At 39.4% G+C, this 26,787-nt stretch overlaps 1 protein-coding gene across 6 annotated transcripts in view; it reads left to right on the top strand.

Moving 5' to 3' along the window:
- Positions 1 to 26,677, top strand: part of gabrb3 (gamma-aminobutyric acid type A receptor beta3 subunit) — a 55,228-nt gene extending 28,551 nt beyond the window's left edge. For 3 of the 6 annotated variants that reach the window (XM_023954489.1, XM_023954490.1, XM_023954488.1), the window contains 9 exons: positions 1,803 to 1,894; positions 1,986 to 2,053; positions 12,296 to 12,516; positions 15,166 to 15,248; positions 15,732 to 15,869; positions 16,961 to 17,113; positions 20,758 to 21,002; positions 21,483 to 21,563; positions 24,796 to 26,677. In XM_023954489.1, the coding sequence (XP_023810257.1) occupies positions 1,803 to 1,894; positions 1,986 to 2,053; positions 12,296 to 12,516; positions 15,166 to 15,248; positions 15,732 to 15,869; positions 16,961 to 17,113; positions 20,758 to 21,002; positions 21,483 to 21,563; positions 24,796 to 25,143 (1,429 nt within the window). In that variant the 3' untranslated portion in view covers positions 25,144 to 26,677. Of the gene's footprint in view, positions 1 to 1,373; positions 1,726 to 1,802; positions 1,895 to 1,985; positions 2,054 to 12,295; positions 12,517 to 15,165; positions 15,249 to 15,731; positions 15,870 to 16,960; positions 17,114 to 20,757; positions 21,003 to 21,482; positions 21,564 to 24,795 lie in introns of those variants that run through there. The other 3 variants (XM_023954491.1, XM_023954493.1, XM_023954492.1) reach the window with 3 other exon arrangements.
- Positions 26,678 to 26,787: the final 110 nt, after the last annotated feature.

Below are 26,787 nucleotides of genomic sequence, written 5' to 3'. Positions count from 1 at the left end.
TCAAGGTCCTGGAGAGGTCTGGCCTGTCTCCAGATCTCAACCCCATAGAACATTTTTGGAGGGAGTTGAAAGTCCGTGTTGCCCAGCGACAGCCCCAAAACATCACTGCTTTAGAGGAGATCTGCATGGAGGAATGGGCCAAAATGCCAGCAACAGTTTGTGAAAACCTTGTAAAGACTTACAAAAAAAACTTTGACTGCTGTCATTGCCAACAAAGGGTATTTAACAAAGTATTGAGTTGAACTTTTGATATTGACCAAATACTTCGTTTCCACCAAAATTTGCAAATATATTCCTTAAAAATCAGACAATGTGATTTTCTGGATTTTTTTCCATTTTATCTCTCATAGTTGAGGTTTACGTATGATGAAAATGACAGGCATCTGTCATCATTTAAGTGGGAGAACTCACACAGTTGTTGGCTGAATAAATACTTTTTTGTCCCACTGTATGTCTCATCAAAACTCTTCTGCTTTTTGGCCACAATGAACATATATCCGAGTTATTTTGTACTGTTGACACATTTATTTAATATATATTTTTGTTGCTACACTTAAGTTAGCTTGAGATTGTTAGGGGCTGTCATCAGATATCAAGAGAGAATGTACACAAAGAAATAATGGCATATCAGTGGAGGCTTACTTCTGTGCCAACAATCCCACCCACAGAGGGGAATCTTAATGAGCTCCTGCCGCTCTGTAATTATGTCCTAGAAAACAATAAAGGGTTTTTGATTTTGACTAAAATCGGCATAATCATAATTACAAGACCACCAGGAACATTTTTACAATAGATCAAAAGATGATCGGAGCGGGACTTTAAACGCGTTAACTTTTTAAAGGTCTCATTGCTATGACCATGTTAGCGATCCACATTGGACTCTGATTAAAATAGGGAACTTGTCTCTAAACGTAGTTTGAAATAACCCTAATGGCAACATGGAAAATATGGCTTTATGTTCACACCATTATATCACAGTCCAACCGCTTTTTTATGACTTCATTTTGCTCACAGAAAGTAAACTATCTAAAAAAGGGCCCTTGTGCTAAAGAGTAAAACACTTAACAGAAAAGCACAACAGAGCCATTGCCTTACATGCGGATAAATTGAAGAAGTAAACTATTTTACTTAGATGAAATGTTTGGAGAGCATATGGATAGATTGGCAGCAATTAACCATTAATTTTTAGTCCTGAGTTTGTATCAGTTTCTCTGTCAGAAATAAAGAGTAATGCCAACTCTGAGCATAACATCACATTTTCACTGTTTTTTGTCAATATTTTAAAAATTGTATAGAAAGCAAAGATGGATGATAGTGGATCAACACTTCAGGTGGTTTTCTTCCTTAACTGATTTCCCTCGCATGCGCTGTGCGCCACTGCTTCTCCACACAAACAGTCTTTTGTCCAGATCTCCTGTAGCTTCTACCGTTCTGACTCACTTGAGGCTCTGCATCCGCCTGCATCTTGTCAGCGCATTCAGAGAATGGGCGTTACGCAGCATCACAGCCACGCCACCTCTGGAGCGCGTCAGCGCAGGCTGAACCTGCATGAGTGGCTGATCATGAGGGGAAAGCCTCACCTCTTGTAGCTAAAGGTCGAGTCGCTCCTTCATTTTGTTCTCATGAGTCTGGACAGTGCAGTGCAGACATGCGGGAAGCAGCAGCATGGCTGCGCACGGCTGCCACACTGCCGCTGCTCCTGGCTGTGATGCGCTGCGCGCTGAGGTGAGCGCGTAAAAAGCCAGCAGTGGTCCGGGTTTGTGTTTTCAGACACTCACAGCTTCTGCTGCTCTGTTTTTCAGTGTCAATGAGCCAGGGAACATGTCCTTCGTCAAAGAAACTGTGGACAAACTCTTGAAAGGTTATGACATCCGTCTGCGGCCAGACTTTGGAGGTATGTCTCATGCATTCACATTTTTCTAACTTCTCTAACTGTTTTTCTGACTAAGATGTCCATGTTTCTCCTGAATATTGTTTACTTCCAGGTCCACCAGTTGCTGTTGGGATGAGTATAGACGTGGCGAGCATAGACATGGTTTCAGAAGTTAATATGGTAGGTTCAGTCTATGGTTTCCTATACAAACAGAGGCTTCTCTGTCCCATCTTAGTTGTAAAGTTGTCCAATAAAAAAAACAGATGAAAGCATCTCTGTTTTTTGGGGTGAAATCTTTGGCCTCGCAGCCTGTTGTGGGCTAAAGGTGAGCTGTCTTTTTAGAGCAAAAAAATAGTAAAAAATAAATATTTAGAGAAGATCCAGACTGTCAGTGGTTTGATAGTAAATGTGTGCCATGTATCCATGGACTTAAGTGCTGATAGAGTTTGATGCTCAATCACGGTCTGAGAGAAAATAGTCCCTGACATGCTGTCCTGGGTGATGGAATCCACCCGAGGAGCGTTTTAATGCTTCTCTGCACAGTGCAGAAACGGAGAGGCTGGAAGACATTTTTATCCTTCAACAAACAAGATGCAACTTATAAAACTTTTAAGATGGTCTGAGTGAGAATAATCATTTAAGCATCACATTTAGTTAATTTAAAAAAAAAGTCACTATTTTCCTTTTCTTCTAACTCCAGTGTAAAATGTAACAATAGTTTCCACTTCAAATGGATTAAAGACTCCAAAGCTGCTCGGAACATGCAGCATCAAGTCGCGTTGACATGTTCAGGCTCCAGTGACAAACGGGATTATTTAAGACTGAGGTAAATTCAAGAAGACTTTCAGCCTCATGTGGATTCAAACAGTAGGAACAGGTGACTTTATTCAAACTGAAGCTTCTACTGTAAAAACAGAGCAAGATCTATCACCTGTTCCAATAATGTGTTTTATACTGTTCATTGCTATATAATCACAGTGCATGAGGCTTAAAAAGATTAACCCTGTTGTTGCTCATTTGAATTTGCAATTTGCCTATGGATCTTTGAACCTACAAATCTATGAAGAGATCGCAAAAAAAGGCCAGATTTTTTAACGTATCATCTGACCTTTTGGTGCACTACAAGTCTCCAGAAAATGGTGCAGATTATTGACATTTCCAACATAAAACATCTTCTCCAACTACATTTCCTGCCTTCATTGCTTCCGTCAATAAACCATTTTAATGAAACTTAACTCTGAGTTGCTTTACCATAGAGGAAGGGGTTCAAATAGCAGGACTTCACCACTAAGTTCAATCAGATGACAATCAGACAGTTAGAGCACAAAAATGGCCTTCTCAGTTTAGCCAAGGCTAAAATTGACCAGACTATTGGTCCAAGCAAGTAAGTAAGTAAGTGAATCTTTATTCATATAGCACTTTTCTCAGAGAGCGACTCAAAAGTGCTTCAGAATGTTAAAAAATATAAAATCAGTAGCGAGACCCAAATAAATACAAACAAGAAGCAAGAAGTTTAACAAATTCCCAGGATTAAAATAATTAAAAAATAAATTAGTCACATAAATGATTTTAAACTCCCTGAATTTTTCAGGTTTTTCTTAAAAATATGCATTTTAAAATAAAAATCTAGACAAATAAAAATAGATTTAAAAAATATTGCATGCTGTGGCAGATATAACAACTCAAAACGCTTTTAGGTTTCTTTCTACAACGTACTTGAGGAAGTTCCTCAAGTATAATCATAAATGTTACAGGTCATCTCTAACAAGAAACACTTTGGTTACATTTTAGTTTTGAGGAATCTGAACTGTTTAAATCCTCCCCTTCATGATTTTCCAGTTTACAAACAGAAACCACTTATTAGACCTGAACTGCACAATGTTTGGTATATAAAGATCCCACATTCATGAGGTTTGGTTAACCTCATGGACACATCTGACATAGATCAAAATCATTTTACAGTGAGGCTTGATCAAACAATCAGAAATAGCTGAGCAGTCTCTTTTTCATCAAAGTTAAAGTTATGCATGCTTAACCCTTGTGCTATCCTAGGCACTTTAACGTTGGGAGTTGGGTCATCTAGACCCACTAGACAGTGCTCTGAACCTTTTTTCTTCAATGATTTGTGATCTTCACTGGTGTCCATGGATTACATGAAATCTTTCCACCTTTATCCACCTTTGTCATGGTAGGGAGAACACGTCAATGGAAGGGTGGGGTCATCTAAGATAGCACAAGGGTTAAACAAAAAATAATCGATTTTTTAAATATAAATAATGTTGATTTGTAAGGGATCTGTTCCTGCCCCCCAAAAAAAAAAATATCTGAAAACTTGCTTTTATTAACATGCTCTCAAGTAAGGCAGAAAGCTGCTGAGTCAGTCGACATTCATATCCATCCGTCATTTTAATTATGCCACAAATGGATTTGCAGTTCTTAACTGAGGTCTGTGGGATCCTTTTATTTTTTTTCGTAGTTTATGTTGATCACTACATTTCTTGGCATTTGCATGAACTCCTTGTTTTTTTTCTATGGGATGTTCAAATCTTATATATGAAGCAGTGCTTGTGGACTCCTAAATACTCCAGATTTGCACTTCACAATACTTTGTTGTGCTAAAACATAGGCTTAATTTTGCACTTTAAAGATTATGATTGGAAAGAAAAATCTGCTTTGTAAATTCCAACATACTATCTGTTTGCTTAATAGGCTAAAAGTCAACCTCTAATTTCAACTTGACAGTTTGTGTCTGCACAGCGGTTCAGTGTGAAAGCATTCTGCCCCCCCTCAGGCGATGGTATCAGACTGTCTGGGTTAATGGCTCCTGGTGTACAGATGGGACACATGAAATACATCTCTTCCTCAGGCATGAGTGATCAAATACATCTAGAAAAGTTCCCTCTCCACTGTGCTCAAGTGTGTGTTAAAAATGATCCACCTCTGAGACGGTTGATAGGACGGTATCTGCTCCAGCTTTTATCAAAACCATCTTTGATTTGGCAGACAGATAAAAATAGCTGCACTGTTGCGATGAGATATCTGGTCCCAAATAAAAGAGAGGGCTTCAGCTGTCATTGCACATCATGGTTTTTACTCTCAATACTGATATTTGTTGATGATGCTGATGAAGAGGGAAATCCTGTTCTGAGTACCACAACATATAGCACATGCAAATGCAGCTTGATTTTGAGCAGGAATGGCTGCCTCACATGTATGTAATATTGCAAAGATCCTATGTAATCTATACGTATCTGCATCAGTAAAAAGGAAAACGCACAGCTCTGGTTGCAAGTGTAAAGAACCGGTGGTGTAAGACCCAAAAATGTTGGAGACCAGGCTTGGTGACTGGAACTTAGAGACCCACTCCAATGAAAATTGAAAACTGTATTTCTTTACTCAAATTGTGGTGAGTCAGAAACAGACGAAAAAAATGCTGTTTAAAAAAAGCTTGTACCAGTAATCTTTTTTTTTTGCACTGGTAGGGTAGTGAGACAGGTTCTAAGCAAAGGGATGATGTGAAATGAGCGCAGGCTTATGCATCTATTTGTATAGTATTTGTGTATATGGGTATCTAACTACACTGTCTCTTCTCTGACGCTCTTATGTCCATCATTGACTCATGCCTGCCAGACCCTGATTTAGCTTTGTGGACTTTTAGCCGAGCTAATAAACTTGCTGCATTTAGATCCAGCCGTCTGCCTGTTCATGTGACACTGAATGTGTGCTTATTAAAGAGGGAACAGGACCATAATAGATAGTGGGTGCACAGGGTGTGGTAATAAATTTGGTCTTGGGCATGGGGGAAGGGGTGGGGCGGTTAAAACTCTTGTACTACATCTCACTTTCTTTAGGATATTTATTGCATTTTTTTCGTCCTATCATTTCTTTTAGAGTTTATGTCCACAATAAAATATCGTCACCATACAAATATTAACTCATGAAATTTCACTTCAGGTTAAACAATCTATTTTTGTCTCCACAGTGCATTCCAAAAAATTCTAGGATAAATGTAAAACTGAACCTTCTGAATGACATTAAGGAGTTCATCCATCATATTGCTGTCTGTCTGCACGCATCACTGAGCTTGTTGTCTATGAAACGAGGATAGCTCGTTTCTGAGTTTACCTGCATCCTTCTCTTATTTCAAACTTTAAAAAAAAACTTTGTTATATTTTTCCTTTTATTATTTATTTATTCATGGCCTTTCCAGCATGGTTCTATTATACAAGTCCTGCTAGGAATCAAAAACGCTGTATTTGTAGAACTCCCTCAGATGTTCCCTGTGGTGCTCAGAGGCTCCTATAAAGCACCAAAGACAGCAAAGCAGATCCTCCATGAGGCATTATTACATATAGTTTCAGTATGAGTCAGCTGAAAGGCAAATCCATCTTCTGCTAAAAACCCCATCCTTTCTGACACATTAACATTTACCATGTCTCGCCTGAAGGAAATGTTAGCCTTAAAAAACTCCATCTGTAGATGTTCTCGCAGATTTATAGCCATCGTTGCAGTAGAGAGCTGCTGGCTTCATGGTAGGAGAACTCGAGCAGAAATACTGATGATGATATAGTTTCATATTGTGTTGGAAAATAAATATGCTGTGTATAGTGTTGCACAACAGCAAAAATGCTTGTGCTTCTTTTAGTTTAGTTTTAGTTTAGTTAACAGACCAAAGGTTACTTCAGCGACTTTCATTGGTACGACCAGCTGTTTGTTTTTTTCTCCTTCCAACACTGTGGCTATGAACGCTTTAGATGAGTTCAGATAACGCCCACATGACACTAAGTTTATTTTGTGGCTTTAGGGCTTGAAAGAATTTCTTGCAGAAGCTTCAAGGGCCTATATCATGCAAAATCAACTTTTTGAGCTTTTAAATAATATTTATTCCTCACGAAAAACAACTCCAGAGCGGTAATTTGATCCATTTATGCATTTCTGAGTATGCCTCTAAAAAGCTTTTACAGATGCTTGAATGCAGAGGCAAAAACCTCATAAACCAGTCTGCTATGTCTTTAGATGCGAGTGGCAAAACTGAGGTCTCGGTCTTGCACAGAGCAGAAATCAGCTTCTTTTCCTGTATTCCCAGCAGATGTCTTAGTGCTAAGTTGGCGTAAGTGACGTTTGACTGGTGCACAGGAACCTTTTGTGAGTTAGACCACAAAACCTCTGAGCCAAAGACGTTACAACACCCTCATCATCCCACCTCATTTGTGCTCCGGTCCTGAGAAAAGTCTGTACAGATTATTTAAGGATCCAGTTTGTGTTCATAGCGTTTTTTAGTCTTATACCAAATGAACTTTAGTAACAATTGAAAGTAGGAGGAATAGTACTGTCCAGTGAGCAATTTCACTGACCCTTCCATTGTCAGACAGCTGGCTAGTAATCTGGAGTTACAATTTTATGTGTTTCTGCTCTCATGTAAAGTAAAGAGCAGTGCCGTTCTGCTTCGCGTTTCATAATCTGTTTCATTTACCAGCCGTGCAGCTATGCCCAAACCAGTCATTTTCATACTATTGCAGCTCAGCAAAAGCCAAAGATGTCTCTCATCTGATGATATAACTTTGTGTTTTACTGTTATCTTTTCTGCTGTACCTTTTTTTGCATGTTTTCACCAACTATTGTTTGTTTCTTTGAAATAATATTATTATAATTATAATAATGATATTGCAGTTACATGGACAAAAGTATTCGGAATAAACGCTTTATCAGAATAAAAATGTGTCATGTAATCACACAGTTTGGAATACTCTGCCCCGATCAGACTCATTCAGATCAGAATTTCCTTCTGATTGAGATAGATGGATTATGCCGATTGTTGATCTGATTGCGGTGCATATAAATAATTAATTCCAGTGGTGGGTCACTGCTCCGCTGTTTTTACGTAATGCGTAGACGGTGTGGCGTTCCACAGCAGGGTTTGGAGCACGAACAGAACTGGCCGACCGCTCTGTGCGAGTGAACCATCTCTTTAAGTAGAACAGCCGGACTCGTAGCTTCTGTTTATGGGCGGGGTAGAGTGCTAAGCTACGGTGTGCGTTCGAGAGAAGGCTTCAAATCGCAAGTTTTTGTGGAGCCACTTTGCGGCATTGACCGGATAGATTTCTAGTACATCCAAAGCTAAATCTTGTTATATATATTAACCAAATCCTTCTTCCGGGTCCATGCGGCCAAGAATAAAGCACTGCCCGTACGGATTTAGAAAATTATAATCTAACAGGCACTTAATAATCATCTTCACAATAATAAAATCCCATTTAGAAGATCATCTCGCTCTATAATGCAGCTTTGTTTGTTTACAACGGAACACGCCATTTCTTCTTCTTTTCGTTTCCGGTATTTTAGATAGTTCTGCACATGTTAAAGTTAAAGTCCCATTATCTGTAAAGTTGTTCTCTGCATTTGACCCATTCCCTGGGGGAGCGGTGAGCTGCAGACACAGCCGCGCTCGGTCTCCATTTGGTGGTTTAAGCTCTTAATGCTGAGTGTCAAGCAGGGAGGCACTGGGTCCCATTTTAAGAGTCTTTGGTATGACTCGGCCTGGATTTGAACTCACGACCTTACAGTCACAGGGCGGACACTCTACCACATGGCCACTGAGCTGTTAAAATGATTTATTCTGACTGAAAGTGTGTAATCAATTGATTTAATTATATGAAGTTTTTCTGGACCATGTCACCAGTTAAATTCTAATCCGATCTTTGATTATTGAGAGCTATTGAAAGTAAAATACAAAATATTGGCCCTTTACATGAACTGTTATTACATTTAACCAGTGAGGCTCATTTTCTATATATTAGTGAGTGTGATTGAAGTATTTGAACACCTTGTGACTTTGCCAGTTCTCTTACTTAGAAATTACAGAGGGGGTTGACGTTTTCATGGTAGGTGTCTGTCCATTGTGAGAGACATCCAAACAAAAATCTGGAAAACACATTGCACAATTTTTTAAATAAATTATTTGTACGCTACTGCTGCAAATAGGTTTTTGAACTCTTGTCTATCAGCTAAAATTCTGACCCTCAAAGACCTGTTAGTCCGCCTTTAAATAGTCCAGCTCCACTCCACTTATTATCCTAAATTAGAAGCACCTGTTTAAGGCTGGTTAGCTACACCCCTGTCCACCCCCTACAATCAGTAAGACTCCAACTACTAACATGGACAAGACCAAAGAGCGATTCAAAGACACCAAAGACTAAATTATAGACCTCCACAAGGCTGGACTGGGCTACGGAGCAAAGGCCAAGCAGCTTGGTGTTAAAAATGATCCACTGTTGGAGCAATTGTTAGAAAACGGAAGAAGCTATACATGACTGACCATCTCCCTCAGACGAGGGCTCCATGCAAGATCTCACCTCATGGGGTCTCCATGATCCGAAGAAAGGTGAGGACTCAGCCCAGAACTACACGGGAGGAGCTGGTCAATGACCCGAAAATAGCTGGGACCACCGTTTCCATGGTTACTGTTGGTAACACACTAAGACAGCGGTCCCCAACCCCAGGGGCCTGGACCGGTACCAGTCCGTGGGTCATTTGGTACCGGGCTGCACAGAAATAATAAATAATTTACAGTACAGTGCAGTCCATTTTATTTATTTCGGAATCTGAAAGATGTTTTATTTTGAAAAATTGCCCGATTCTCTGTTAGATCTGTCGAAGTCAGTCTTGACGCAGAGCCAGGAGACAGAAGAGGAGCCTTCGACTTCCAAAAAAAAAAGAACGCTACATTTCATAGATACTTCTTTTTTGCGCTATGAGAGTGGGAAGGGGAGAGGATAATTCAAGATTCAAGTTTGAAGATTTGTTTATGGTCAGTCCACACATAGTATTTGCAGAGAAAGAAATACACTAGTGAGACAAGATGTTTCTCACTAGCATGGCAGTGCAAGAAAGCAGCAATAATAAAAAATAGCAATAAAATAACATGAATAAAAAATTAAAGAAGTGAAATAGAATAAAATAAAATAAAATAGAGACCAGCATCCAGTGTGATAGTGACAAGGTGCGTTTAGCAGCAGTCTTGTTTATGGGGGGGATTGTTAGAGTCTGTATCCATGTATCTGTATTCTGTATAATGAAACCTGTGCGATGTACAATTTCACAAGTGTCAAATTAAAAGCTCGGAGTTCCCCTTGTCACGTCTCTGTCCCTTTGTCGTAGCATTGCTACAATAATCATCCGCCACGGAAACCTACGTCTGACGTCATATGGGACCATGGTGTTAAAAAGATTGGGGACCATTGTTTGAAATCATGCATTTCACAGAATGTTCCCCTGCTTAAACCAGCGCATCTTGGCCTGTTTAAAGTTTGCCAATGACCATCTGGATGATCCAAAGGAGTCATGGGAGAAAGTCATGTGTTCAGATGAGACCAAAATAGAACTTTTGGGTCTTAATTCCACTCGCTGTGAGGAAGAAGTATGATGAGTACCATGACCGGGGCCATGTATTGCAAGATTTTGGGGTACAACCTCCTTCCCTCAGTTAGAGCCCCAAAGATGGGGCATGGCTGGGTCTTCCAACATGACAATGACCTGAAGCACACAGCCAGGAGAACCGAGGAGTGGCTTAGTAAGAAGCAGATCAAGGTTATGGAGTGGCCGAGCCAGTCTTTAGACCTCAACCCAATGGAAAATCTTTGGGAGTTCAAACTCAGTGTTTCTCAATGACAGCCCAGAAACCTGACTGATTTAGAGAAGATCTGTATGGAGGAGTGGGCCAAAATCTCCCCTGCAGTATGTGCAAACCTGGTGAAAAACTATAGGAAACCTTTGATCTGTGGAATCAACAATGTAACAAAGGTTACTGTGCCAAATGTTAACATCGATTTTCTCAGCTGTTCAAATACTTATTTACAGCAGTAGCATAAAAATACATTATTTTTAAAAATCATGCAGTGTTATTTCCAGATTATTTTTTTAGATTATGTCTCTCACAGAGGTCATGCACCTACAATCAAAATGTCAGACCCCTCCATGATTTCTAAGTGAGTGAACTTGCAAAATCACAGGTTGTTCAAATGCCTTTTTGCATCACTGTATGGGGGAGGGGGGGGGCACATTTTGGTGAATGGCTGCTACAGACACAAGGAACAGTTAGGGTGATTTCTTTTCAATCCCATTTGGTTTGACCTTTTACATAAACTTCAAAACATTTGAGAATATCATTAATGAAAATGCTTACTTGTTGGATGATTGCACAATTGCAGATACGCGACATGATTTGTTACTTTTCAAGCAGCTAGTGGCATTGATAGCATAAAAACTGCCAACACTGCCCTCCAGTGTGGTTCCCACAGGCTCACAGCCACTGTTGGGGATTGGGCGAAGCTTGGAATAGATTCCTGTAGCACGCTGCAGGTTGTTCAGTGGAGCAGGTGGGCGGGCAGCGCAGTGTGAAAAGTCTGTTGTGGTGCAGCCTTGTTTCTGAGATGTTCTTGGCGTTGAAGGTGAGCTGCTTCTGTGGGATCTGAAGATCTCAGAAAGACTAAGATAGCTCTGGTCCATACATGCCGTGTGGAGCTGTGAGTGTGCTTTAGATAAGCTCCATCTCTGGAGCGGAAGAGCTGTTGCATAAAGCTGATTCATCCGCTCACACCTCTGCTGTATGTGGGCCGGCGTCTTCTGTTCGCAGAGGACGAGGAGAGAATGGGGAGGGTGGGGGAGTGAAACATCTCGTAAAAAAAGAAAAAAAAGAACAGCTCCATCTGTACTACGAGGTTGACAGTCTTTTTTTGCACATTGCATTTATATCAATGCATCGAAGTCTGGGGAAATAAATCAGGAATGAAAAACCAACTTTTTTTGCATCAGAATTCTGCCGTCAAATGACATAACCTTTGATTTTTTATTAAAAACAAAATCACAAAACAAGCTTTTGCATTTGATAAGTTGTGTCATTTTTCTTCTCAATATGCCATTATCTAGCAGTGATGCTTTTTTTTTTTGTTTGTTTTTTCATTATTTCCTGCAGGGACCTGCTTATTTATTTAAAAGAAGTTCACAAACTCAGAGAGTTTGTAAAGCGCTCCGCCAAAGGACTGGAAAAGCTTTTCGGTGTGACGGATCAACTTAGTTGGAAATAAAATGATAGTAAATCATTGATGCCTATGGTACTGTGTTTTACAATTAGTTATTTTAGAAATTAGAAAACACCCTTGCACGGAAAATTAGTGCTCCGAGATGTGCATTGATGTTTGACAGATGCTGCCAGGTTTTTTTGAGAAGACTGTGAGCTTTTGTAAAACTAAAATACATGTTTATGTCATTGATCACATAACTTTTTTAAAAAAAAGGGGTCTCAGACTTGATCACCTTTCGTTTGCCTTGAGTTCGGATAATTCAAAAATACCAACCTTCAGAAAGGAAACTAAGAAAGGAAAGTTACTTGATCTTGCACCTAATTGACTGTCCTTTACTCCACAGGACTACACACTAACCATGTACTTCCAACAATACTGGAGAGATAAGAGGTTGGCCTATTTGGGGATCCCGCTCAACCTGACTCTGGACAACAGAGTAGCAGACCAGCTCTGGGTCCCAGACACGTACTTTCTCAATGACAAGAAGTCTTTTGTGCACGGTGTGACAGTCAAGAACCGGATGATTCGGCTTCACCCGGATGGCACAGTTCTCTATGGTCTCAGGTAAGAACTGCAACATATAACACACAACACTTTTTTTTTTTCTTTGTGCAATGTTAATAGAGAAAATATCTGATAAACTTGTACAATGCACATAAAAGTAAAATGCAATGAAACTGTATTAGTTTGAATGCTGAAAAGAAATTTGGGGTTGTTTTGTTGCGCCCTGGTCTTTTATAGTAAATTAAAGCCTCATTAGTTGTTAAACACCTGGATGTGTGAAATTTGCTCTCTGGATTTTACCCATCCCCTGGTAGATCAGTGAGCTGCAGACACAGCCGCAGTTGGGAACTCTTTGGTGGTTTAAAACCCCTTAATGATGAGCGTCAAACAGGGAGGCTTTGCGTGACTCAACCGCAGATTTGAACTCACTTCACAACCTTCCAGTCTCAGACTGGACGCTGCAACACAAGGCAACCGAGTTGGGCATTCAAGAGAAGATTACGTTTTAAGAATAACAGTATTCGATACAGGATCAAATACAAAATTAGGTTATGCACATAATTAGTTTACCAAGCCAATGTTTCTCTTTTGGAATAGACAGAGTGGCCCAGAAGGATAAGAAATTCTCTTTATTCTCTCAAGTGGTTAACGACAGTCTGGGACGTCCCCCTGTGTGGATCAGTTGTTAATGTATTTGAACCTTACTGGAAAATGCAGTATGCTAATTGGTCTATCCGATGCGCAATGTGAGCTGCCGGGGTGTGTCTTAATGCAGAAAAGCAGTGGGGGAGGGTCAAAGCATAACATGGGTGCACTTTAAGCTATAAAACCAAGATAAAAATACATTCTTTCAGACATTCTACGACAGTTGTTCTTTTTTTCTATTCTCCCTATGAGTAGAAATAACTTATTTCACTTTCCTTGACATAAATCCATAAAATATCTTGGATACAATTCAGTAGTAGCTATACTTGCATAAAAATATTGTTTTTTTTCCAGTTGGTACATTTTAGCTGTTAGAACAGAACAAATTACTGGTATTATGAATTTAAAAGTATTACACTGAAGTGGCATTCACTCTTACTTCAACATCTTGAAGGCAGCAAAATGTTTTTTTCCAGGAACTTTGTCATGTTATCTGACTGTAATCCTGCTTCATACCTGTAATATGTTACCTGGAAACAGATTAATGACAAGCTATATGTCACAACAGGGGCATTTCTAAAAAGCTAAATTAACTGAGAAAGAAAAACATTTTTTAGAAATGGCATCTTAATTTTTTTAAGTGTTTTTCCTATGTGAACAGCACTAATGTGACTGTTGAGTTACAGACCCACTCCAACGAAAATAGAATTTTTCGTGTTTTTAATATGCTTTTGTAGCAAACTTCTAATGACAGTGGAGATCTTTATATATCTCCATAGAGATATATAAAGTGATATATGAAGAAAACTACGCTTAAAATTGCTGTTTCTTCGTTCAAATTGTTGTAAATCAGGAGCAGACGACAGAAGGCCGTTGGAAAAAGCTTGTAGCTGTGACGTAGATGCTACTACAGCAGACCACAAGGTCCTGCTCCGCTCCATTTTGATGGATCATCTTGCAGACAAAAAGATGTATGTGACGAAGTGGCGTCACAGGTTGCAGGACAGCGCCTGAATTGTTTGTCTCGTCTCTTTTCTCCCAGCACAGTAGCAGTTTATAGTTGCACCGGACACATGCACACACCCAGGCTGACAAATCATTCACATTTCATATTTTGTTTAACTATCAGGGTGCACACTTGGTTTAAACTGAATCTTACTCACCATTTAAGTTTCTCTTCACAAACAGCCAAACCAGAGCATTGTACACATCAGCATACATGTCCACAGGAAACAGGAAGTGACTTCACATGTCAGAATCGTTATTTTACTTTGTTTTCCTGTCTGTCTAATTGATTTTGTTTCAAACATTCCTGTATTTCATCCGTTACTATAGTTTTTTTGTGTTAAATGTAATTTTGGAGTTTTTTTATGAATCCTCCAGGTTGCAAGGCAAAAATTTGTTTTAAAGAAGTGTTTGTTTAATTGGCCTGTGCGAGGGGCTAAGCTTTTATGTGGGGTGAGGGAGAGCAGTCTTGGTTGCAGTGGTGTCAACAGGCTCTCCCAGAATCAGTTGAAGTATTTCTTTTATTGTTGTTTTGGGAACAACAAAATCCCATTGTTTGAAATGTGGAGTCTGCTGGCTTGGTCATCTTATTTTAGAGGGATTTATTTATTCACTGCTAAGAAGAACCTCGTCACAATGTACGTCTTTGTCTGAGGTGTAGTCTGGATCAAAACTGTAACTCTAAGATGGATCAAAAGGTGATCGGAGAGGGACTACAACCAAACTCTTTTAGAGAGTTTGAGTCATACTGTTTATGTTCAAGTGTTACACTGTATTCAGGTAAAACGCACAGAAGAGATTAAGACTGATGCATTTGGGTTTTTGGTATTACAACACAAGAGACAGAAAAATGGGTTTAGGCGCTTCTCAACAGATTAAATAACAGAGGAAAAACTTTGCATAATCAATGTGATACTTTCTTTGGACTATATATTTTGACCTACAAATCATATCTTTACTGTGTACAGGCATGATTTCTTGAGTTAACGAAAACTGTAGATTTGGATCTTTGTCCGCTGGATTTGACCATGTCTTACTTTTGTTTATGTCATGATTCAGAATCACGACGACTGCTGCCTGCATGATGGATCTGAGGCGATACCCGCTGGACGAGCAGAACTGCACTCTGGAAATCGAGAGCTGTGAGTTTTTGTGCTCTGTAGAGCACAACAGCACACACACTTAATTTGTGGTTCCTCAAAGTAGGAATGAAGCTGTGCCACGCCTCATCTCGAAACTGGACAGGCAGCTGCATTGCTTAACATTTTTCAATTTGTTATATCTCTGAATAACGAATCTACATGCACCCTTCCACGCCTACATGCACCCTTCCACGCCTAAAATGACTTCATCCACCCATTTTAGGCAAAAAGAGATTTCCTCCGTTAATCACGATAGGGATTACGCTCGCATCATCAGTCACGATGACATCTTTGACCCTCTGTGCTGCCAAGAAACTATTGACAGTTCTTGATTCTGAGCATGTATCAAAAGTCACCCTCAAACATTTACAAATAGCTTCTTGTAAATCTGTTGCTGATTGGTTTTTGTAATGCAGCAGAAAGAAGCAGATGGATTTTTCAGCAAGTCTCCATTTGTGACACCCTCTCCTTGCCTCCTCATAGATGGTTACACCACAGATGACATTGAGTTCTACTGGAAAGGAGGAGACACTGCTGTGACCGGCGTGACTCGCATTGAGCTCCCTCAGTTTTCCATAGTCGACTACAAACTGGTCTCCAGGAACGTAGTCTTTTCCACTGGTATGTGACAGTGGGGGGTGGGGGGATTTATATTTGAAATTGAGCTTGAAAAACTATTTTTTATGGTTCAAAAATATTAATTTTGCACTCACAGCTTACTCAATTTATTATCCTGCTTTTTTTCCAAACCGAATAAATAAATCCAACATTTGGGGATTTCACTTAGATTTGAAATATATGGATTTGTTTTCCTTTAGTGCTAGTTTATGAGAGACAAGGAATGGTTTTTCCTGACTTTAATCAACTGTGTTTCTGAGAATTTCTTTAATCAAATGTTAGTTGTAGACAACTAGATCCATGAACGTCCTCGTTGTCCTCGTCCAAGCTTGCATCTGGCTCAAAACTGATTCGATAGCTCTAATATTGCTCACTGGCTTTGTTGCAATGGGGGTGTGAGGGACTGTAAGCTAATGGTAGAGTGTAATCAAAGGGATGATGGGAAATCAGCTCAAACGTACTCCGTGCCAACAGTTCTGCCAACAACTCAGAGGTGAATTTTTGATGAACTACTGCTGCTCTGCAGAGATTATGTTCTAGAAAACGACACAGGTTTTTTGGATTTTGGCTAAAAATCATTATTGAAAGACTATTGGGGATGTTTTAACAATAGATCAAAAGATAATAGATCCGAGTGGGACTTTAAGGAGAATGGGAATTATCAGAGAATATGCAGCTTTTTTGACCTTCAAAAATTGCTGTTTTTATGTTAAAAATAGTTAAACAAGTCACAGAAACCCCCATATTTTTTTATATGCAGGAATAATATACTTCTATCAGCATTAGAGAGGCAGCAATTCTTGTTTTTTTTCAAGCTCTAGATAAGTAGACAAAGAAAAGCATCATGATTTATTTTTGTGGAAGGGTGTAGAAAGTGAGAAAACAGCCATTTCTTTTCACAGCTGAATTCATTCTAGGTGGGAAAATGTTTTATAATTCTTGTTATTAGAGCTAATTATGATCGGCTTTTCACACCACACCAACATAAGAGCATCAAGTTGATGTGCAAGTCTGGTCAAAGTATTTGGAAATACAGAAACATGACGTTCTTTCACCAAAATCAAGGCTGATAGATTCTCCATCTCTCCCTGCAGGTGCCTACCCTCGACTGTCTCTGAGCTTCAAGCTGCGGCGAAACATCGGGTACTTCATCCTGCAGACGTACATGCCCTCCATCCTCATCACCATCCTATCATGGGTGTCATTCTGGATAAATTATGACGCCTCAGCTGCCAGAGTTGCATTAGGTACGATTTGATGCATACAGTAAAAAAAAAAAAAAAGTCTGCAGGTCTTACAGAAAAAAATGTTTGTATGAATATAACAAAAGGTAAAGGAATATATAACTTTACAGCGTCTTTTCTCTTTCAGCACATGATTTTTTTTATGTTTTTGCTTTTACGTAGTCTTTTCTTTTAGCAGTTATACCTGCTGTTTCTTAGATTGAAATGGAGAAGTGCTAGAAAATGTGGGACGAAGACGGGGTGCTTTGAACATTTAGCCACAGAGCAGAAAATGTCTGAGGGCTTTAGTTTTAGTGAGATTCCTTTTGACTGATAGGCTCGCTCGTTCCAGAAATCTTGAGTACAAATGTCTGTAGACCTGCTACTGAATCTACAGTGAAATGTCATGAAATATGACTGCTTGAGGTCAATCCTTTTGAAAAAAAGTTTTTTTTTCAACTTAGGAAGTATTAGACCCTGAAAACTGAAAGTCCTTGCTTGTAAGTTTGTCTTCTGTGGCCGCTGTCACATCAGTGGGAGGTTTTTATGTTTATCTAAGTGGATGTAAAACTGCATTTTCATTGCTTGTTTGCACAGAAATTGTTGCAATGTGTGGGGAACGACTGTTTTTATGCAGACTCCTGGCTTTAAAATGATCCTGGATTTAAAAAGCAGGAAAAAAACAGTTCTAAAGGAACTAAATATTGACAGATAAGGAAAAGCAAACTAAATCCACTGCAGCTTGGTGTCATTGTAATTCAGTAATAAAAAAAACCACGTTGTTGAGTTTCACAGAAAGAAACACTTAAAGAAAAGTGAACACCTTTGGTTTCACTCTTGTGCCCAGCAAACTGATTTTCCATTTTTTCCTGAAAATGTTTTTATGGTTAGGTTTTAGGTTGAAGAAACATACAATATGGAAACAAAAAAATTTGTATTTTGACTTTTTGAACATGTCAATAAAATAATTTACATATAAGGAATTTGTTTTAAAAATTCCCCCTTCATCCTGAAGGATTTACCTGAGATTTTTTCTTCTCTCTGTAAATTTTGCACAAGATTTTAGCGTGCAATACATGAGGCTGAAACAACATAATCATAAAATATAATATTTCAGATGATTGTTTAAATCTTCTTTCATTGTGCATGCAAAGCAATATTGTTGGGTTATTTTCCCATTTGAGTCTCACTGAAGTCAGTTAATATTAATCAGGGAAGAGCCTTGTTTGTTCTGTTTCAGGCTTGTCCTGCAGTGTGGTTAATGCTCAGTCTCACACTTTCCACTGACTTGTAGAACTAAAACTAATGGTCCATTAACACAGGGTTTTGTTTACAAGAATAGTCAGTGTAAATGATGTTGTCTTTTGGTATTCACAGCCCAATAAGTAGAAATTTTCTGGAAACTCCAAGTCCACTGTTCGTGTAATTCTGAGCTCACGAGTTGGCTATTAAACGAGCCTCAGCTGGTTAATAAAAATCCTCATTCAGCTCTCCGAGAACTGTCTGTGTAAGAAATTCATGCATCAAGATGAGATCAATTTGCCTCTTTTACAAAAAAGAAAGAGGTTTTAGAAAAATGTCTGCAGGATCATACATATTGGAGTCATTTATTAAAATAATCATGCATTTTGTGGTAAAAGCACCAAAGCTGGCATGGATGTACCATAGGATCCCCTCTTTCAGAAGGGAGTCTGTTAGCCCATAGAAAATCCAAGATTTTAAAATATTTATACAGATATGATAGTTATAATACACATATAATAGTAAAGGTTCCACCTTTAGTTGTAAAGGCTGAATTTTATGCATAAACAGATTATTTTGTTGAGACGGGAGCAAACACACATTAAATATTTTTGTAACAATTGAGTGTGTGGCCGCCATCTTTACAAATGGCCACCTTTTTGGATTTTTTTTCATGGCTAAATATAGGTTGTGTTACACCACCGCTATGTACATTTTGCGCATTTTCAAGGTATGAAATTTGGTCTTTTGTGCTAGATGCATGATATACAGTAGGTATTTCATTCATTCATTGATGTGCGCGGATGTCTGACGGACGGACATTGACATTCATTGATGGGCGACGATGTCCGTCAAGGTTTTGGGCCAATGGGTCGTGAATTTGGTTTTGAGCTGGTCAAAATTTTTGGTCGGTTGAGAATAACGCATTTGATGAGTCCTACCCCTCTCACAGTGCACTGTCCGGCGTTTAGGGCAGGTTGGAGGATTTTGGCCAGTTACGTCGTGCGCAGATGCGACTCTGGACGCCCGCTGGGGGGGTCACTTGTCTCGGCAGGGGTCGCCCTCTGGCAGGTTGCCTTGGGCATTGCCTGGCTGTTTAGAACTGGTGTGGATTGGGGAATCCGACTGCTTAATTACAACAAAGCATTGCGAGGGCCAGCGGCTGGTGCTGACCATGGTCGTGACACAACGTGATTTCTACTCAGTGTTCTGAATGTCAAAGTGAAGAAATTCAATGGTTTGCGTGTTCTTTGTGTGTTTTATTTGTACTTATTCTGAGGTTTTTCTGTGGTTCATTTGTGATACATCTGTGAAAATTTCACACAAAGAACCGCAACTTGTCTCACTTTTTCCACGTATATTCACGTATGAACAGTTTTCACCCGTAAACTATGCGCAAATTGAACCTGGTGGCAGCATTAAGGTACATCCAAGACAAATTTAGTGCTTGTACCACAAAATGCATGATTTGTCTGGAATGTCATACTAACTGGCTCCGCTATCTGGAAAACCTTTTGTTTGTTTCAGTTTCATTCCCCAATGTAGACAAACATGTTAGTGACAGTGAGTTCAATAGAGTTAAGATTTGACATAGTACCCCTGAGCAAGTCAAGCTTATTTACAGCTACGGATTAGGATTTTTTGAATTTCTAGTCCTTTACGTTTAGGAATGGCCTAAATATTGCAACCTTATTAACTGTACGTATAAAGACAACTATAGTTAATATGAGATATTAGGTCCACTGAGTGCATTTGAAGTGCTATGGTTTCATTTTGAATTACTTTCTTTGACCTTTCTGCCTGTCTTCCTGAAGCTTCATAGCTTCCTTAACTTACAGTGCAGCTTTTTTGTTTTAATTATGTTATCCTGAATAAACAAAAATAGACACACCATCCACTGCTGAACCTTCCAGAGGATGCAAAGGCAGCACAATATCCGTTGATGGTGCATGTTATTCAGAATGCATTTCAGCTTGTTGTGTATTTGCTGAGCTTGTCGTAAGCAGCATGAGTTGTAGAACATATGGTGGAGTGTTTTCTGCCTGTCTAAGCTGAATGTTCATTCCTATCAAGATGCCACATGTCTTCACCTGCAGAGATATCAAATTAATCCCTCTGTAATCTAGACTCAAGAGTGGAGTGTGTCATTTCTTATTCTAAAATTCATTCAAATCATTGACTGAATAAGAGAACTGGAGCGAGTTGACGTCACCTATAAAAAAAAATGACTCGCTTCTGGTTCCAATGAAATCAAGTCCATTCAGTCACCATTTTTTCGCAATACAAATATTGGCATGTGGGAACCTGAAAATTCCATTAAGCGGTGATTATTCTGAGTTAATATTTCTATTGACACAGGGGGGAAGGGATCACACAACCCAGTTCTGAGATACAGTCAATGATTCAAACATTTCTCTTGTCTTTAGGGATCACCACTGTGCTGACCATGACAACCATCAACACCCATCTGAGGGAAACGCTACCCAAAATCCCTTATGTCAAAGCTATTGACATGTACCTGATGGGCTGCTTCGTGTTCGTTTTCCTGGCTCTGCTGGAATATGCCTTTGTCAACTACATCTTCTTTGGACGAGGCCCTCAGATGCAGAAGAAGCTGGCTGAGAAGGCGCTGAAGGCAAATAATGAGCGCAGCAAGTATGAAAAACCTAAGGTGAGAATGACAGCAGAACTCAGTGAAGCTGATACACATTTGTGACTGGATGGTCAAGAGCCCACATAACTGCTTCTAAAAGTGACATGAATTTAATCTTCACTTTTCATTTCTGATATTTGCTTTTTTTAACACTCTAGAAAAACTTGCAAGGAAACACATTGATCTTTAAATTCTAAGGAATAAAACAATTGTCTAGCAAGTCTGTCATTCAAACATTTTATTCTTAATGTCAATTTTATATTAATCTTACAGCAGGAGACTTTATATTTAAAGTTTTTAGCTGCGGTAAAAATTGCAAACTAGAAAGAAAGAGCATAAGAGGTATAATTTTTTTTCATTTCTGTGACTTTTTTGCTATTTTACCAGCTGTGAGAATCGACGTAGATCTGCGTTTATCACTTTTAGGCTCTCTGCTTCCTCGGCTAACTCTTTAGCAAAGCTCAGATACAGGCCTCTGTCTTTTTGTCTTCTGGCTAGTCTTTACTGGAAGGAGTCAATTGCAAGTTTTCATCTCTAAAACAGTCCAATCAGGTACAAGGGCGTCGTCACTCACAGCGGGTGAGTTTTTGTCTCCATCAGTTGCGCCAGTCAAACCATCTTGACTGCATTGACGATCGTCCAACTTTATCCCGACTTCTCTGGCATCATATCTATTCTTCTCATCACCAATGGTCTGTGTTGTGTTTTCAGTATCTCTGTGTTTGTAATTTCCTACAACCACTCAAACCATTCTCAAGGTTGCAGTTTATTTCAAAATACTCCTTCCATCTTTTCTGTACACTCTCTTTGGTTGTTAGCACCTTTCCATCTCTGTCCTTAATCACCCTTATCTGTTGCACGTCCTTCCCATCTCTGTCCCTCTGTCTGGCTAGCCTGTACAAGTCCTTCTCTCCTTCCTTTGTGTCTAACCTGTCATATAGCTCATCGTAAGCCTTCTGTTTGGCCTTTGCCACCTCTCTCTTCACTCTACGCTGCGCTTCCTTGTACTCCTGTCTACCTTCCTCAGTCCTTTCTACATCCCACTTCCTTTTAGCCAACCTCTTCCTCTGGACGCATTCCTGTACTTCCTCATTCCACCAGCAAGTCTCTTTACCGTCTTTCCTCTTTCCAGATGACACACCTAGCACCTTCCTACCTGTTTCCCTGATAATCTCTGCTGTAGTTTCCCAGTCCTCTGGAAGCTCATCCTGACCACCCAGGACCTGCCTCAACTTCTGCCTAAATTCCTCACAAGTTTCTTCATTCTGTAGCTTCCACCACTTGGTCTTCTTTTCTGTTTTCCCTCTCTTCTTCTTCCTGACCTCCAGAGTCATCTTACACACCACCATGCGGTGCTGTCTGGCTACACTCTCTCCTACCACCACTTTGCAGTCATTAACCTCTCTCAAATGGCCTCGTCTACATAGGATGTAGTCCACCTGAGTACTCCTACCTCCACTTCTGTATGTCACTCTATGTTCCTCTCTCTTCTGGAAGTAAGTGTTGACTACAGCCATTTCCATCCTCTTCGCAAAGTCCACCACCATCTGTCCCTCCAGATTCCTTTCCTTCACACCAAACCTGCCCATCACCTCCTCATCACCTCTATTGCCCTCACCAACATGCCCATTAAAGTCTGCTCCAATAACAACTCTCTCTCCTCTGGGAAAACTCTCTATGACCTCATCCAACTCACTCCAGAATCTCTCCTTCACTTCTAACTCACAGCCAACCTGTGGCGCATACCCACTGACTACATTCACCATCACCCCTTCAATTTCTAACTTTAGGCTCATCATCCTGTCTGAGACTCTTTTCACCTCTAGAACGCTGTTTACAAACTCCCCCTTCAGAATCACTCCTACCCCGTTTCTCTTCCTATCAACACCATGATAGAACAGTTTGTATCCTCCTCCAATACTACGTGCCTTGCTGCCCTTCCACCTTGTCTCCTGCACACACAGTACATCTACCTTCCTTCTCTCCATCATGTCTGCCAGCTCTCTGCCTTTCCCTGTCATTGTGCCAACGTTATGAGTCCCTATTCTCAAACCTATGTTCCTGCCTTTTCCCTTCTCTCTCTGGCCACGGACCCTTCTGCCTCCCCTCTTTCTTCGACCAACAGTAGTCAAATTTCCACCGACACCCTGTAGGTTAACAGCATCGGTGGCGGTCGTTGTTAACCCGGGCCTCGACCGATCCGGTATGTCTAAAGTGTTGTGGATGATTCGCATGGTTATTTTGGCAATTTTTACGCCGGATGCCCTTCCTGACGCAACCCTCTCTATTTATCCGGGCTTGGGACCGGCACAGAAGTAACTGGCTTGCAACCCCTGTGGCTAGATTCAAGGTTGCAGTTTATTACGATGCGTAAATAAGTGCAAACCCTCTAGATTTTTTAGAAAAATGTGTTTCAATATTCTGCAAAAACATTCAGTCAACCCTACAGCTTTTATTTTGGTAGAAGATAAAAGCTAGTCTTCCAAAACCTGTTATTTTTAAGTTTTAGATACTAGAAATATTTCCCTTTTTAGCTTTAGCTTATTGTAGACAACAGAGGGAAGGCTAAGAAAGAGAATTAAAGATATTTTTTCCCCCTTAACTTTACTTGCACAATTCCATAATCTTGACCAGTATTTCATATTTATTCTGCCAGTGATCATAATGGATTAACATAGAGAACACTGTAACAAGACTGTTTTAGCTCAGAGAACAATACATGGCTTCTATACTTATGATTGGTGTAAAATAGAAATTTTGAATCAGACATGAGTAAAATTGTACATTTCTAAGAAAACTCAATCAGGAAATTACAATAGAAGGTGAACAAGATCAGAGTTCATGATTCCACTTGAAAGAAAACTTTGGTGGGAAATTCCAACAAGAAAGACAAATCTGTATCAATCCAGAAACAGCAGTTGTTCTGTATTCGCTCAAAAAGAAAAGTAAATTGTAGCCACAGCCAAACACGGTGGTGGTAGTGTGATGATCTGGGGCTGTGGGAACTTCCCATTAATGACATTTTTTTCCATGCGCTACGAACGTTATGCTGTTGCAACCATTTGGCAATTCTAATGGCTTTGGTCCCTCAAAGGCCTTCCCTGAAGAAGAACATGTAAAAAAAAATGCTTTTTTAAAATTTCATTTTAAATTCCATGATTTATCTCGTGTACAGTGTTCCCTCATTTATCTCGGCAGATATGTTCTAAAAATAACCTGCGACTGGTGAAATTAGCAAAGTTCAAAATATATTTTTAATCATAATTTTAGATGTTTTGAGGCTGTGAACCTTCACTGCACACATTATACCTGTTTCTGAGGGACACGTGATCATTTTCACACTTTTCTCTATTGTTTGAACTCTCAAAGTTTAAACCTTCATAGAAAATGTAGTCCAGCATTATAAAATGAAAACAAATATCTGATCCCGATTTAAAATGTATGTAAATGTGGCAAAATGAGAGCATTCTGTAAAGCTTTGCTTTTCATTAATGTTGTCACTTCCTTTCATGCTCAACTTTCTCTCGCTTTTCCTCTTCTTCCATCATTGTGTCCATCTTGTATTTTTGATTTTTCTCATTCAGGTAATTTTTGTTGAGAGAATTCATAGTTAAAGTACATTTTGAAATGTTGTGTTTTGTTCAACATTATACAATCTTTGATTTGTAAGGACTGGTCTGTCAGAAAACCCAATTTTGTTCTGAAGCTATAATCTGACTGCTTGTTCGCAGTGGTCAGCCAGGAGCTCCGAAGCACGCCACTCATGTCTCCACTCAACCATTTTAACATCACTGCCGTCTGTTGTTCCCAGGTCGACTCCCAGGGCAACATTTTGCTGACAACCTTAGAGATCCACAACGAGGTGGGAAGTAATGAGATTACCACCACCCTGAGTGAGACTCACAACTCCTCCTCCATGGTGTTTGACAACTCTGGGATCCAGTACAGGAAGCAGAGCGCGGTGCACGATCCAGGTCGCCTCAGCCTGGACAGGAACGCACATCTGAAGAAGACCCGGCTGCAGAGACGATCTTCACAGTTGAAAATCAAAATTCCTGATCTCACGGATGTGAACGGCATCGACAGATGGTCACGGATTATTTTCCCATCCGTCTTCTCCCTCTTCAACCTCATTTACTGGCTGTATTATGCCAATTAAGTGAGTGCAGACTTTAATAAAGAAGCTGTCACTCACTGTGTGCAACAAGGAATGGTCTACACAACATGAGTTTACAAGGACTCGTCTGCAGACAATCACGTTTGTATGGACACGCCGGACGTGGACTGAAGATTTGTTATCCCATCTTCCAAAAAACATCAGTCATTTATTAGGTGAAGTCAAAGTATCCAATGCAACATTCACTCATCTGCCTGCAAAAAGGACAGATACGCACAAGCAGACTACATTTTAACCCGATATGTAGTCTGTCTAAATTAGACTTAGAAAGTGGTTCTTTTTATCAAACATGCCACTTTGCCCTGGAAAAAAATGCATTTTTTTCACATGCATGTCTGCTGACATTGCTAACATTCTGTGACTGCCCATGCTTTCCTGTAGGAGTACCCAATAATTGCTGATACTTTCACAAAATTGCACCTTTTTTTTCTGTCTAAAGTTTGGCTCAATTAAAAAAGTGTTTAACCCTGAAGGTAAACTGATAAGAAAGAAACATTTAAACAATTTAAAATGAAAATCCCTCCTAAACTGACAATCGTCATGTGTGAACCTATATATATGGAAGTGAAGAAATGCCCAAATTTGTATAACTCTTAAAGGAAAAGTGTTTATCATGTAATATTTTTAGACGTCAGGTTGGAAATAGACCATCTGCCCGTCCACAGTGTTACCACATCCTGTGAGAAAATATAAGCGAAAAGATGCAAAAGAGGAAAATAAGGTGATAGATTTCAAAATAAAACAATGTTAAATCCCAAATCAATACACACATAGAACTCTTTTAGATATTTAAGTTTTACACGCTTATGTATGAATGGAAATTATATCTGCAGCACATTAAAAAACATTAGAGGCATTTCATCAACGTATCTCAGCATCACTAGACGTTAGCATCACCAACTTGTAGGTAGATAAGGAAAAAAAATGCTGACTTTGCTTGATCAGAAGGTATAATAGTTATTCAAAGCAAGACCAAATGAAGAAGAATTCTTAAGGAAGAAAGAAAAGGCAAATGTCTTTATTTTGCATTTGCAGGATATTCTAATTGAGAAGACAAATCATCTGGTTACAAAAAACAAACAAAAAAGCCAAGTAAATGCATTCATATATAAACTACAAGTATCTTCTGTCTATCTTTAGAAAAACAAGCATAATCAATGAAGTGTTTTTAATTGGATTGATATATCTTTTTTCTTCAATGAATCTTTGCTACACATTGTTTCATTACTATTGTTGGGCTCGGAATTAACTTAGGAATTAAAATATTTACATTTGTTTGGAATATCTGGGAACACAAAAAGCATGGTCACAGCCCCTCTGAACACGACGAGCAGGATCTCACAGGAGACAGCGTTTTATCCGTTTATCTATGACTTCCCCCTGTGATGTTGTTATTCTTTTTTGTCACATCGTTATTTTGTACAAATGAATGGAAAAACTGCCAAAATTAGCTCTTGTCCTATAGCCACTCTGTTTGTGTTCGTCATTTCTGTATATTAAACTCTAAAAAGCCCTGGATGTTTTTTTTTAATTTAAATTATGGCCTGAACGTGGACATATGGAAGACATCTCCATCAAACTGAGATCAAACCTGAAAGTACCTATGATCTTAATCGCAGCACAACA

The sequence above is a fragment of the Oryzias latipes genome, chromosome 4 (assembly GCF_002234675.1).
Source record: "Oryzias latipes chromosome 4, ASM223467v1".
Lineage (NCBI taxonomy): Eukaryota > Metazoa > Chordata > Actinopteri > Beloniformes > Adrianichthyidae > Oryzias > Oryzias latipes.
The sequence above is the reverse complement of the archived record's forward strand: the minus strand, read 5'-3'. Positions and strand labels throughout refer to the sequence as shown.